The 12,613-nt window shown below is 41.2% G+C and overlaps 2 protein-coding genes across 9 annotated transcripts in view; one reads left to right on the top strand and one right to left on the bottom strand.

The window, feature by feature from the left end:
- The first annotated feature begins 19 nt into the window (after window positions 1–19).
- On the top strand, window positions 20–11,821 carry EXOSC8 (exosome component 8). Its single transcript, XM_074815820.1, has 11 exons — window positions 20–142; window positions 2,065–2,101; window positions 3,203–3,266; window positions 4,978–5,051; window positions 5,615–5,660; window positions 6,695–6,800; window positions 6,888–6,933; window positions 7,181–7,277; window positions 8,348–8,468; window positions 11,098–11,204; window positions 11,607–11,821. The coding sequence occupies exons 1-11, from the start codon at window positions 126–128 to the stop codon at window positions 11,720–11,722; spliced, it is 831 nt and encodes a 276-aa protein (XP_074671921.1). The 5' UTR covers window positions 20–125; the 3' UTR covers window positions 11,723–11,821.
- The window catches only part of SUPT20H (SPT20 homolog, SAGA complex component), a 37,770-nt gene continuing 36,904 nt past the window's right edge, over window positions 11,748–12,613 (bottom strand). For 5 of the 8 annotated variants that reach the window (XM_074815807.1, XM_074815814.1, XM_074815808.1 and 2 more), the window contains exon 24: window positions 11,748–12,288. In XM_074815807.1, coding sequence (XP_074671908.1) covers window positions 12,151–12,288 — 138 coding nt within the window. In that variant the 3' untranslated portion in view covers window positions 11,748–12,150. The remainder of the gene's footprint in view (window positions 12,289–12,613) is intronic. The other 3 variants (XM_074815811.1, XM_074815815.1, XM_074815812.1) reach the window with 2 other exon arrangements.

The raw sequence follows: 12,613 nt of genomic DNA, 5'->3' as shown, positions 1-12,613 counted from the left end.
GCCCGCGCCGCTGCCCCTACTGCCGCCCCTACTGCCGCCGCTACCGCCGCCTCCAGGCCGCCGCGAAGGCTTCCGGCCGCCGGGTCACAAGGCGGCAGCACATCCGGGACGGCAGCGGCGCCGCCATGGCGACGGCTTTCAAGTAAGTGACGGGCCTGGCGGCCGTTGTCCCCCGCTTGCGCGGTGCTGGGGGGTCCCGCCTGATCCTCGTCCCGCGTGGCGGGCGGGCGGGCGCCCCTCTGGCCGCTCCTGAGGGCCGAGGCAGCGCCGCCCCGGCGGCCGCTGGGGGCTTTACCCTGGGTCCGCCGCGGCCCTGCGTGCGCCTGGAGGGCCATGACCGTTTTCCTGACGGTGCTGTTCCCCGCTGCCGCGTGATCCGCACGGCAGAGCCGGCAGCCGCCCGGTTTGCGGTAGGCGCTGGCTGGGGTAACCCCGCGTTACCGGCGGCGGGTCGCGGGTGGGTGTCGGGGGTTTCCCGTGGAGCTTCCCGCTGGGCACCCGGCGTGCGGCTCCGCTTTGGGGCATCGCGGTACAGGCAGGATGTCAGCAAGGGAGGGCACGTCCCGGGGGGCTGAGGGGGCTGGAGCCCCGCGGCGTGCGGGGGGGCGAGGCGCTGAGCGAGCGGGGTTTGTTCGGCCTTAAAAAGGCGTGGCTGAGCGCGGAGATCGGTAAGGCCTCCTGATTCTGAGTAGATACCTGGGGGGGAAGTCGTGGTGAAGGGTGGTCAACCAGGGAGGCTCTGGTATCTTCGTCCTCAGAGACGGTGTAGTTGGACGAGGCCGTGAGCAGTGTATCTGCTCTGTGGGGACCTGATTTGGGTGAGGGGTTGGACCCCACAGGGACACCGCCAGCCTGGACTGTCCCATGGTCGCTGGGGCATTAGAAGTGGGGGAGGGCAGCTTTCTCTCTCCAAGGGAAGAGGTACAGGCAGAACGAGCTTAATGAAGCATTATGAGGAGCTTAAAACAGTAGGGAGTTTAGTGGCTTCCCATTTATACAGCTCCTTTTAGAATCATGGAATGGTTTGGGTTGGAAGGGACCTTCAAGATCACCTAGTTCCAACCCCCCTGCCATGGGCAGGGACACCTTCCACTAGACCAGGTTGCTCAAAGCCCCGTCCAACCTGGCCTTGAACACTGCCAGGGAGGGGGGCAGCCACAACCTCTCTGGGCAACCTGTTCCAGTGTCCTTGCTTCTACCAGATTTATGGCTTAAATGTGTGAAACAAGGTTTAGCAAGTGTTTTTACATGAATTGGAAGAGAACAGGCCATGTGCTGGGATTAAAAACCAGTAGTACAGGAGCAACATACAGGGAACCAACAGGGGTTAATTCATGCTTGCCATCATGAGTTGTGATATCTCTATATGTTAGTTTGCATTTGGAAAACTTGCCTTTTCCAGTTATCCTCCCCTCGCCCCCCCCTGCCCCAAAGTGCTTATTGTAAGAAAACTCAAAAGGCTTTGTTCAAATATTAATGACACTTACGAGATTTTTTTTTAATGTTCCCTACTTAAAATACTAATACACAAATGCTGTTAGTAGTATATAATTAATAATAAGTATTAATTATTTCTCAAGCACTACATGAAGCATATTTTTTAATTTTATATTTTCTTAAAGAAAAACTAAAGTTTCAAGACTGTAAAATTGTTTTAAGTCATTTTGGACATCTGAATGCAGTCCTTGAACTAACAAATATTTCAAACACTGTAATAAAATTACCCTTTCTGCATGTCTTCAGAAATGTTCTACACCCTTGTCTCAATACACACTCCTTTTGAATTTAATAGTCAAGATTATTGAGGTGGACGCTGGTAATTTTTGTTAGGTGTATGTGGAGGCAGGTTCCTTGTAAGGAGGAAGCATTTTGGAAGTGAATGTAGGAAAACATCTTTTTCTTAGATTGGTTTAGATCATCTTTCTGTAACCTTATTGCTAAGCAGCTTTGCCAGTCAGCTTGATTCTCAGATTATTTGTTGTTGTGGGTTAGTGATTGTTTATCTTTTTTTGCTATCTCTTTCTTACTTGGGAGCTTGCATGCAAACTTGTCTATTTGTTTTAGAACGGTGGAGCCATTGGAATATTACAGAAGATTTTTGGTGAGTAAAAGATGATAACGTGTGTATAAATTGCTTGTGATCAATTTTTTCTTGCTTGCTTCTGATTTTCTAATTCGTCTGTATGGAAACCTGAAACTATAAGAGAAAACCAAAAAACTCAACTGAGCAGGGGAAAAATGGAAAAAAACTCTTCAGAACATGTTTTTCTATATGTCTGGGGCGTTGATGCTGCAACAGGTTGTGTCCTTGTTCAACTTGAGTAAATGCTTCTGTTGGCCTCAAAAGGAATGCGAGATTTGACTAAGATGGTAATGCAGGTTTGTGTCTAGTACAAAATTATGTCAGACCAGGCTTTTAGATGCTACTAAAAATAAATAATCGAGAATATTGCTGTAACCATGCTCACCGTAACTATGAAGGAAAAGCAGTGACTTTTTGGTATATTAAATGAGTCTACCCATTACTAAGGTAGTATCGACTTAGAAATGGGTCCAGTATTGTCGCAATCAGTTTTGGTTCTCATAATTAAACCGAAAGTCTTTACTTTTGAGAAGCTTGAAATTGTGACAAATAATCATTCAGATCTAACATGATGGTGAATTGGTGCAATTTCTAACTTATGGTTCAGGTATTGTACAGCTTCTGACTGATGGTATTGGAACACTGAGGTTTTTTTGGGGGGGGTGGTTTTCTTGTTTTGTTTTTTTCTTCAGTTCACTAACATTAATTTTAAGTGCTCCACTAGGTGGGGATGTGGGGGGGGAATTGCTTACAAAATCGAAACAATGCAGACCGGTAGAAAGAAACTCTCACTATAATGTATTGGTGAGTATTCATTCTTGGATGATATTCTGAATCTAGCCTGTAGTACTTACCCTTGAGACAATCAATCTATTGTTATAATTACTTTCCAAATAAATTATAATAAAAAGTTTTTTTGAAGGCCTACAACCACAAACAATATATCAGTTGATGCAAAACTGGCTAGAACGTGATTGAGTTTTCCCTAGCGCTTTTGTAGCTGCGTATTTCTGCTAAACAGCAGAGAATATTATTTAATTTGAACTCCTATAGCATACATACTGGTGTGTTATTTAATAAAATATATTTTCTAATTTGAATTTTCTAATTTTGGTTTAGAAAGAGAACTGTCGACCTGATGGAAGGGAGTTAGGTGAATTCCGGGCAACCACCGTCAACATAGGCAAGTGATTATTTGCAATAATAATAATGAGGGAGGTATTATTAATCTCAGATCATAACAGTGACTTGCTAATCAGTTTTTTTCGTTCTTGCATTTTGAAACAAGAAAGAGGAAGGATTTCTATTTACAGTTTCAACAGGCATTAAACAGAATGCACGGTATGGTAATATACTGGAGCACTGTTACTCAGTTCTGCTCCTGGGCTGGTGTGCACAGCACAATTCAGGTGGTCGTGGGAGCTTGTCTTTTTCTAAGATCAGGTAGCATATGTTATAGATGCTGAAGGCAGTGTCTAGGCATATACAGACCAGTGTAAACTTGGTGCCCTGGCATCTTGAAAGAGGCAGTGACTTCTAGCTTCTGCTTTGTTCTAAGTTTGATGAGCAACTGTCTTAAGCAGAGGCAAGATACTTCTTATGCAGTGAGCAGCAGCACCTTACATGCCTTTCTTACACCTCGTGATTTCTAAAAGTAAAATACAGGTTAGCATACCAGCATGGAATAGTTTCTGATTGTTACTCAGCCAGAAGGTGGGCTTACAGTAGCCATCTATGATTTCTGGTTTAAAAGAGCAAGCCAGGGGTCAGTACTGGGTCCAATCCTGTTCAACATCTTCATTAATGATCTGGATGATGGGGTACAGTGTACTCTCAGCAAGTTTGCAGGTGACACCAAACTGGGAGGAGTGGCTGATTTGCCAGAGGGTCGTGCTGCTGTCCAGAGGGGCCTCAACAGGCTGGAGGAATGGGCTGACAGGAACCTCATCATGTTCAACAAAGAGAAGCATGAAGTCCTACACCTGGGGAGGAACAACCTGAGGCACCAGTACATGCTGGGGAGCACCCAGCTGGAAAGCAGCTTGGCAGAAAATGACCTGGGAGTCCTGGTGGACACAAGGTTGAACGTGAGCCAGCAACGTGCCCTTGTGGCAAAGGCGACCAATGTTACCCTGGGCTGCGTTAGGCAAAGCACCGCCAGCAGGATGAGGGAGGTGGTCCTTCCCCTCTGCTCAGCACTGGTGAAGCCACACCTGGGGTGCTGTGTCCAGTCCTGGGCTCCCCAGTACAAGAGAGACATGAACATACTGGGGAGAGTCCAATGAAGGGCTGTGAAGATGATGATGGGACTGGAGCATCTCTCCTGTGAGGAAAGGTTGAGAGAGCTGGGACTGTTCAGCCTGGAGAAGAGAAGGCTGAGGGGGGATCTTAACAATGTATATAAATACCTGAGGGGAGGGTGTAAAGAAGGCAGAGCCAGGCTCTATTCAGTGGAGCCCAGTGACAGGACATGAGCCAATGGGCACAAACTTAACACAGGAGGTTGCCAGTGAACATCAGGAAACACTTTCTTACTGTGAAGGTGACCAAGCACTGGCACAGGTTGCCCAGAGAAGTTGTGGAGTCTCCATCCTTGGAGATATTCAAAAGCTGTCTGGACATGGTCCTGGGCAATGGGCTGTAGGTGGTCCTGCTTGAGCAGGGGGGTTGGGCCAGATGACCTCCAGTGGTCCCTTCCAGCCTCAGCCTTTCTGTGTGATTCAGTGTGATTGTTTAATACAGAGATTCTGTTCCCACCCTGAATTCATTGAGACTTTGTTTAGCCTGTGTTTAGTATAAAATGATGAAAAGTAAACACTTTGTGAAGGTGGATGTTAATTAAGGCCCTTTGAGTGGAAAAACAGATTTTAGTGAACAGCACTTTCTCTCTTCAGGTTCAATTACAACTGCAGATGGTTCTGCCCTGGTGAAGTTAGGAAATACTACGGTGATTTGTGGAGTTAAAGCGGTATGGTTGGTTTTTATTTTAATCTAGCTGTTAGGTGAACTTGTGCATTTGTGTTTTGAATGAACCTCCTGCAGAGTTACAATAGTATGCCAGTCAGACACAGTTACAGTCTTTCACCTGAGTTACTTTCAGTTGTGAAAATTGATATATAATTAGATGTCTAATCCTGCCTGTATAGTCTGCAAACACATATTTTTGTGGTGTATATTGTGTATGGGGAAAGATATATGCAAAAATAAAGTCCTTGTTATTTCTAGATAAAAGCTGTATAATTGAAGAGTTACTGAATATTGATCAGTAAGTGTGTTGGTAATTAGTTGGATGGACTATTAAGTGCCTTGTAGCCTCAACTTTACTGCTGGCTTGCCATGAACACATCACTGCATGTCTCTGTATTGAGTTTTCCCGTAAAAAAATTACAGACAGGGACTGATTAAAAATGGCTCTTGTAAATCTCATTGTAATGATAACTGACAAGAAAATGACCACTTGTATATAGATTAGCTGGAAAATCTTCTTTGTACAAAATCCAGCTCTTTATTTTTCTTTTTTATTCCCTGCAGGAACTTGCTGCACCTGCAGTAGATTCTGCTAATAAGGGATATATTGGTAAGCTTTTCAGTATGGAACTTACTCAGATCTCATATTGTTTCAGCTAAAAGGCTGTAATGATGGGAGAGATTGAGTGTGTTGTGAAGACTTCTTAAAAGAATAAATTTGGGTAGAATTGTATTACTTTCCTTAAAATCAATTTCCAAATTGACATATAGGCAGTGGTACTTCAGAAATTTCAGAACACCCCCTGCTCTGCTTGTGAGATTCCCATATAAAGTTGCCTTCCTATTGCTGATTCCAGGCCAGGCTGAAAACAAACCTGCAGCAGGGGGAAGTATGTATGTTAAGAGGGGGAAAGTAGTTCATCCATAAGAGATGGTGGCATGAAAGGTTGTGCAAAAGCACGTTAACTTTTGTCTTGAAGTCCCAGTAGGCAAAACATTTAACTCTTAAAATAAACCCTGTTTATTTCTCAGAGAACTGTAGAAGTCTCAGGGGTACATCCTCGTTCCTGTTTGGAGTTTCTTTTGAAAAATAGTAATTCCATGGAACTGAGAGCTTACACTAAATCCCCTTTTTATAAGGCATCTCTAAAGTATGTTGTTTTCAGTGCACTTGATTATGCTTAGGTGTTTTTCACAAATATTTATACACTTTTTTGCTTCCAAGTCTAAAGCATCCGGTTTTAATGTTGATGAACAGCACATTAGCATACCAGTAAAGTCGGGCAGTGGGCTGAAAATGCTGTTGTTTCTCTATCTATTTAAGAATGCTTAACACTTAAAGAAGAGTTTATGTGGGGTCATGATATTCATAGCAGGATCACAAACAGAAAATGGTATTTAGGAGTATGTGCTTCTCCATTGAATGTGTGGTACTCTACTCAGAAACTGTAAGTTCTTTAATACAAACTCGTGTAACATTATTTTTGAGGGGAGAAGTAGGAAGGCTAGATTGAAAAATTCTCGGTCTTTCCTTTCATTTGAAATACGTGAAATGGTATTAAGAGTGTGTATTGTCTTATTTCTATTTTTGATATCCCAGTGCCTGCTTTCTTTAGTTAATGACTAATGATTCTTGCTGCCTAGTTCCGAACGTAGAACTGCCATCCCTCTGTTCAACGAGGTTTCGTTCTGGACCACCTGGTGAAGAGGCTCAAGCAGCAAGCCAGTTCATTGCAGATGTGATTGAAAAGTAAGAACCATTTTAGTGCATTTAAAACATGATCAACTCTGCAAGACAATTTTCTATTTCCTGGTTTACTCTCTCATTTTATTTTAGTTCACAGATAATAGCAAAAGAAGACTTATGTATTGCAAGTGGCAAGGTAAGTTGTATCTCAAAATGAAGAGGGACATGCTAACAAGATCACAGTGTTGAAACGTTAAGGTATTTGGGGTTATAGGGTGTTTTGTTGTTGTTCTTGCTTTTTAGTCTTCATACCTTGTTTTACATCTGAAGTGTAAAAGTCGTATGATAGAAATGTGTCTTTGTTCTTGTGGCCAGCATTTTCTTAGATATTGCACCATTTACTTAGCTGCTATAGTATCTCACGTGCAAACCTTTTTTGATAGCTTGCTTGGGTGTTATACTGCGATATCATATGTCTGGACTATGATGGAAACATTTTGGATGCCAGTGCCTTTGCTTTGTTAGCAGCATTAAAAAATGGTAAGTCTTCTCTAGAGGAAGAGACACAATCTGATTAGCATTGCTTGGAGAAATATGTTAGTTTTGAGCCGTGATGAATAGGTAACTGGTTCACAGTTCCTTAAGGCTGCTTGTTTCCTGTCATGGGAATGCCAAATTACTGAAATGCAAATACAAAGTGGAAATGATGGTATGGATGCCGTAGATGTGTAACACCTGGGGAGCAGGATCTTTTTTTTAATGCGTGCTACTGCTCTCTTACAAGACTAATAGCTATTCTGCCATGTGTTCTTCTGTGTCAGAGATGTGAATCTTTCAGCAGTGGCCATAAACAACTTTAATGTCTAGATCAGGATCTTACCTTGTTAATATATTTTGTGTAGTCAGAATAAGTTGAGGGCTTTGCTTACACAATATTCTGTCACAACAGAGTATTCCTGCTGTAATGCATTACAGTTTGAAAAAACTGTTTTCATGCATGCAACACACGGATTGATTATTCACAGGTATGTGGCTTATAAATGCACATAGGAGACAGTATAAAGGGAACCTTACAGCAAGGCGTCTTTTTCTAGTTGAATTGCTCGCCATTGAATTCCTATAGCTACATTGATCTTGATTTCCCTGTCTCCAACACTGTATGGGTTGTCAGAGCAAGAGTTATCTGAAGATCAGATTGAACTGTTTCTAGAGATACATAAAATTTATGAGATGAGACGAGACTATGTTCCTGGTTTTTATATGTACAGTAGGCTTTTTGGGGGAAAAAATACTTTTTGTTAAATATGACTAAAGTATTGTAATTGTATGGCATTTTGGAAGCAGAAGATGCTTCTGTGTAAGGAAGAGTGTTACCTTGAGAAGAAATATTAAATACTTCCTTGAATAGGTAGTTCCAAGCTAAATACTTTCCTTGAATTCAAGAATTTTTTTGTATAGAACAGGAATAATGTAGCCAAAACTCTTATTCTGATCAATTTTCAGTGGCTTAAAAGAACAGCTTAAATATTTCAGTAGTCTTGGACATCTCTAGGATTACTAAAACCACCAATGTTTAATATTACACCGTTGTCATTTTTTCATCTCTTCAGTACAATTACCATCAGTTACTATAAATGAAGAAACTGGTTTATCAGAAGTTAATTTAAAACAGAAGAATCCTTTGGTTATCAGACAGCATCCGGTTGCCACATCATTTGCTATCTTTGATGAGTAAGTTCATAACTGTTTTGTATTTATGAAGACAACTGTGTATGTAAAAGCAGTGAAAGACAGAGGATGCTACCAGTGATGTTTCTGCTGTTCTTAACACAGTTCTGCTAGTGGAGAGCACGCAGTCTCAGGCAGTGCTGTTTCACATGATCTTAAATCTGCTCTTGTTGAACTGACCTGGAGTTCTGTGATATGAACGAGCATGCAGAACAAAACAAGATCTGTCCAACTTCTTCTTGTGACTTAAAGCAGAACTGGTTCCCAACCTAAAAGATAACGCTTAAAAGTACGGGAATCGGTATTGTTTTATGGTTTTGCAGTATCTTCAAGATGAAAGAACGTTACCAATCCAATTAGTGTTTTAGAAGCCTGTGTAAATAGCTGATACAAAAGATGGTAGTTTTTGAACAGTTTGTACCAAGGATGTAGTCAACAGAGGAAGTAACAGTCCAGTTAGAACAACAGAACCTCTGCATAACTGGAAACATAATTACCCAAGATGGAAGTATGACCAGCACTCTTAAGTCATTGTTCATATAGGTAAAGAATCTGATTATGAGAATTCAAAGTAATCACATCCGATAACTTGACTTCTCACTTGAAATTGTTTACTGGCTCTTCATTAGTCCAAGTATGTTAAGTATGTGTTCTGCTGCTGTTTGTAAGAAATGCAGTTATTTATGGTGGTATCCATTTGAAAAGTAGAAAATGACAAGTAAGATGATGCTCACTGTGATATAAATCAGATTTAGATTTAGGTATATTTATAGAGACATCAGGTGTTTATGGCACATTAATCTGTATTTGCAGAAATGATTAACAGGCCCTTTCATTCAAATATGAAATGGGGTGGGGAGAACACTAAGCTCAGATGTTGACCAAGTGATTACCAAAATGAATCAAAGCAGAAAGTTATCAGGACTTTAGAGTGCTTCTGTTAATTGCTTTAATACCAGTTCTTGTGGGTCTGAAGTTTGATGTAGGCAGAACGTGAGAGTTTGGATCGCATGATAGGGAGACAGTTGTCAGTAGGATATTATTTGCACACAAATCACATGTACTTACCAGAAGACAAAAAAGTTGCCTTTGGAAGAAAGCTTTCAGTGACAGTGTTGGGCTTTGCTCCTTCACTGAAACTGTTGCATCAAACAAGTTACCCAAGTCTGCCTTTAGCTCCAATAACTAAATATTGAGGGGGTGTGTGCCTATGTGTGCAGTTTGGTTGTTTTTTTTTTTTAATTCTGGTTTAATAAAAAAAGCTGTTTTTCTACAGCTGTTGACACAGCTCTCTAAATAATATGCTTTACATACTCTGGCTTCCAGAGACATTTTCCTTCTGCATAAAAGCCCTCCTTGAAAAATTAAAACTCCCGGGTTGATGGTTAGCGTGGCTGTGGGCGAGGAGCACTGTGCAGAGCACTGTGCAGCTCCACAGCTGCTCCTGTGGTCAACCTGTACGTAAATAGTAAGTCTGATGCATCGAACGCTCCATGTGTGCCGGATCCCTGTGTCATGCAAAGGGCTGATGTTGCACAGTGCATGGGGGCAGAATTTGTAAAGCAGTGTTTTTGAGTGGCGTAGCTAAGGACTTACGTTTTTGTATCACTATAGCTATTAAATGGCCATCTGAAACTATTGGCGAAGTTTTAAATTACCCAGAAAACCTTTAATAGTTCATCGCATACAAGTTCAAATTGAAAAATTCTGTTAATCTTCCATCTATTTTGTGTCATCAGCTCCTCCAGCCTTGCTATAGGACTTCCACCCCAAACTTGTCATAAACATCCCTTAGCCTAAGTGTACTACAGATGCTAAATCGAGTTTGATTTACATCAATACTAAATTCTAGTTTACCAGTGTAAACTGAGGCTTCATGAAAACTTCATCTAAAGTCTTTTCTGTGGTGATACCTGCACTTCAGCCAAATGTTTGTAATGGTATTGACTTTTTTATTTTGTAAAGAAACTTAAGGCTGAACAGTAGTTGTTTGGGTTTTTTTAAGTTCAAGTCTCCTTGTTGTGCAAAGTTGGCTTACAGTTTAGATCCTCTGCTCTATTTTTAACTTACTAAATGGTTCAAAGATAACTATTTAATCGCTTTTAATGATATGTCATATATCATGCGATATATGTCAGCTTATTTTGGCTGCCTTAAGGAACCCAGTAAATCTATTTTCGAATTATTCCCAGTCTGAGTGGTGTTACGAGTTCTCTGACAAGAAACTGAGAACTACTTTTATGGATTTGCCATTGGACAGTAGTTTTCCCTCAAGGTCTGGTAGAGACTAATGGAGCCTACACCTAAAAACAATGCCATTGTCTTTGCATAACTATGAAATAAGTGACTGTATACTGCAGATGGCATTTTCCTGCAGTACACAGCTGTCACAACTCTGTGAAATTGAGGCATAAAGCTGTATTGTCAACAGCTACTATTTTAACAGACATATGCACTTAAATATGTGGAATCTCCCACATTTTTTGTTTTTTCAAATTGGTGCCTGAGTACTAAATCCACCTACAAGTATTTTGTAAGACTACAGTAACAATTAGTAAGTTATGTGTATTTTGCAGTAATGTTAACAGAGCAACATCTACTGACACATCCCCCTGTGTTTTTCTTTCACAAGCACATTACTCATTGTTGACCCAACTGCTGAAGAAGAAGACTTAGCAACTGGAACAGTAACTGTTGTAACAGATGATGAAGGCAGGCTGTGTTCTGTCCATAAACCAGGTACTTCCAAGTTTATTACACAGGAACCTATGGAGGTGATAATCTTTTCTTGATCTAGATGTTATGTACCTACTTTTCTCTGTAAAATGTGGGTGCTTTATGATAACAGACACTCTGAGTACTTACTTGCTCTTCAAAAAGGTGGCATGACTGAAGTTCAAAAAGAAGTCACAGCTTGACCTACATACAGCAAAGGACAGACTTTGAGCACATTTCCTCTTATACCTTCAGTTTGTTTCTGGTTTCTTTGCCTGAGGCCAGAGTTGGGAAAGCCGTATGCTTCCCAGGTGAAAGCTGTTGGTCATGGGAATTGCTGTATTAAGACTCTCATTTGTAAAACACATTTAGAGATACATAACTGAAGTATAAATAAAAAATCAAATTGTTTCCTCTAATTTTTAGGTGGAAGTCCTCTTACAGGAGCTAAGCTTCAGGACTGTATCACCAGAGCAATTACAAGACACAAAGAAGTCAAGAAGCTGATAGACAAAGTAATAAAAAGTATAAAGCCCAAGTGAACAAAAGGAGAGATCTTTTCAAAAGTGGATTTGTAAAAATTGTATTTGTTACAGTGTTCACAAACCTTTTATACTAAATAAACAAATACCAATACTACATTTACAAAGTTCATTTTTTCTAAAATGTTTTTCACCCTTATACTATGTACAATGCTGCTGAGTGGTAAAAAATACAAGATAAAACATTCTGTTAAAAAATTAGGTGACTTAAGAAAACCAAACCCTAGCTGCTTAGAGATTTCATCTATAAAGTTCTGTAGGGTTGGCTTCCCAAAACAGTTCATTTATTTCAGTGTAATGTCAAAAGTTCATTTTCCCACCAGTCATATAGAACACTGATTTATTTGATTTTAAGCTTTCTCCTTTTTAATTTGAGAAAAACCCAACCCCTCAATCTATTTTTATTTGGCTGGGAGGGGAATCAAGTCTCAGGATTTTGGAGGGACCGGTGTGCCTCTTTTCCTTTTACTTTTTGAGTGGCTGCCTGAATGCTGTTGATGACGCAGGTGAGCTGCTTGTGCTGCTGCTGCTGCCATAGCCATTTGATGCTGCAAGAATCGCAACTGCTGCCATGAAGGAGAAGGGGGAGAAAAAGCTTGTTAGTGTGACTATAAAGCTGTTTCACGTAAGGAAGAATGAGAGGATTGGGGGGGGGGGGGGTGGGGGGGTGAAAAAAGAAAGAAAAAAATGAGGAAGCACCAGGTTGACAACAGGAATACACCATGTACTGGGTCAATGAGTACAGTCAAGCAGCACCAGTGGCACAGAAGCCTGCTGAGGGCATATCTAGCGTTTCACACATGTACTTGGACAGCTTTGTTTCTTTGCCCTTTCTCTCCATTGCAGTAACTGCAGTAACTCAGCAACTTCAGTGAATGTTTGGGTTACACA

The sequence above is a fragment of the Strix aluco genome, chromosome 2 (assembly GCF_031877795.1).
Source record: "Strix aluco isolate bStrAlu1 chromosome 2, bStrAlu1.hap1, whole genome shotgun sequence".
In the NCBI taxonomy this organism is placed as follows: Eukaryota; Metazoa; Chordata; class Aves; order Strigiformes; family Strigidae; genus Strix; species Strix aluco.
This window is presented reverse-complemented; position numbering and strand designations above follow the sequence as displayed.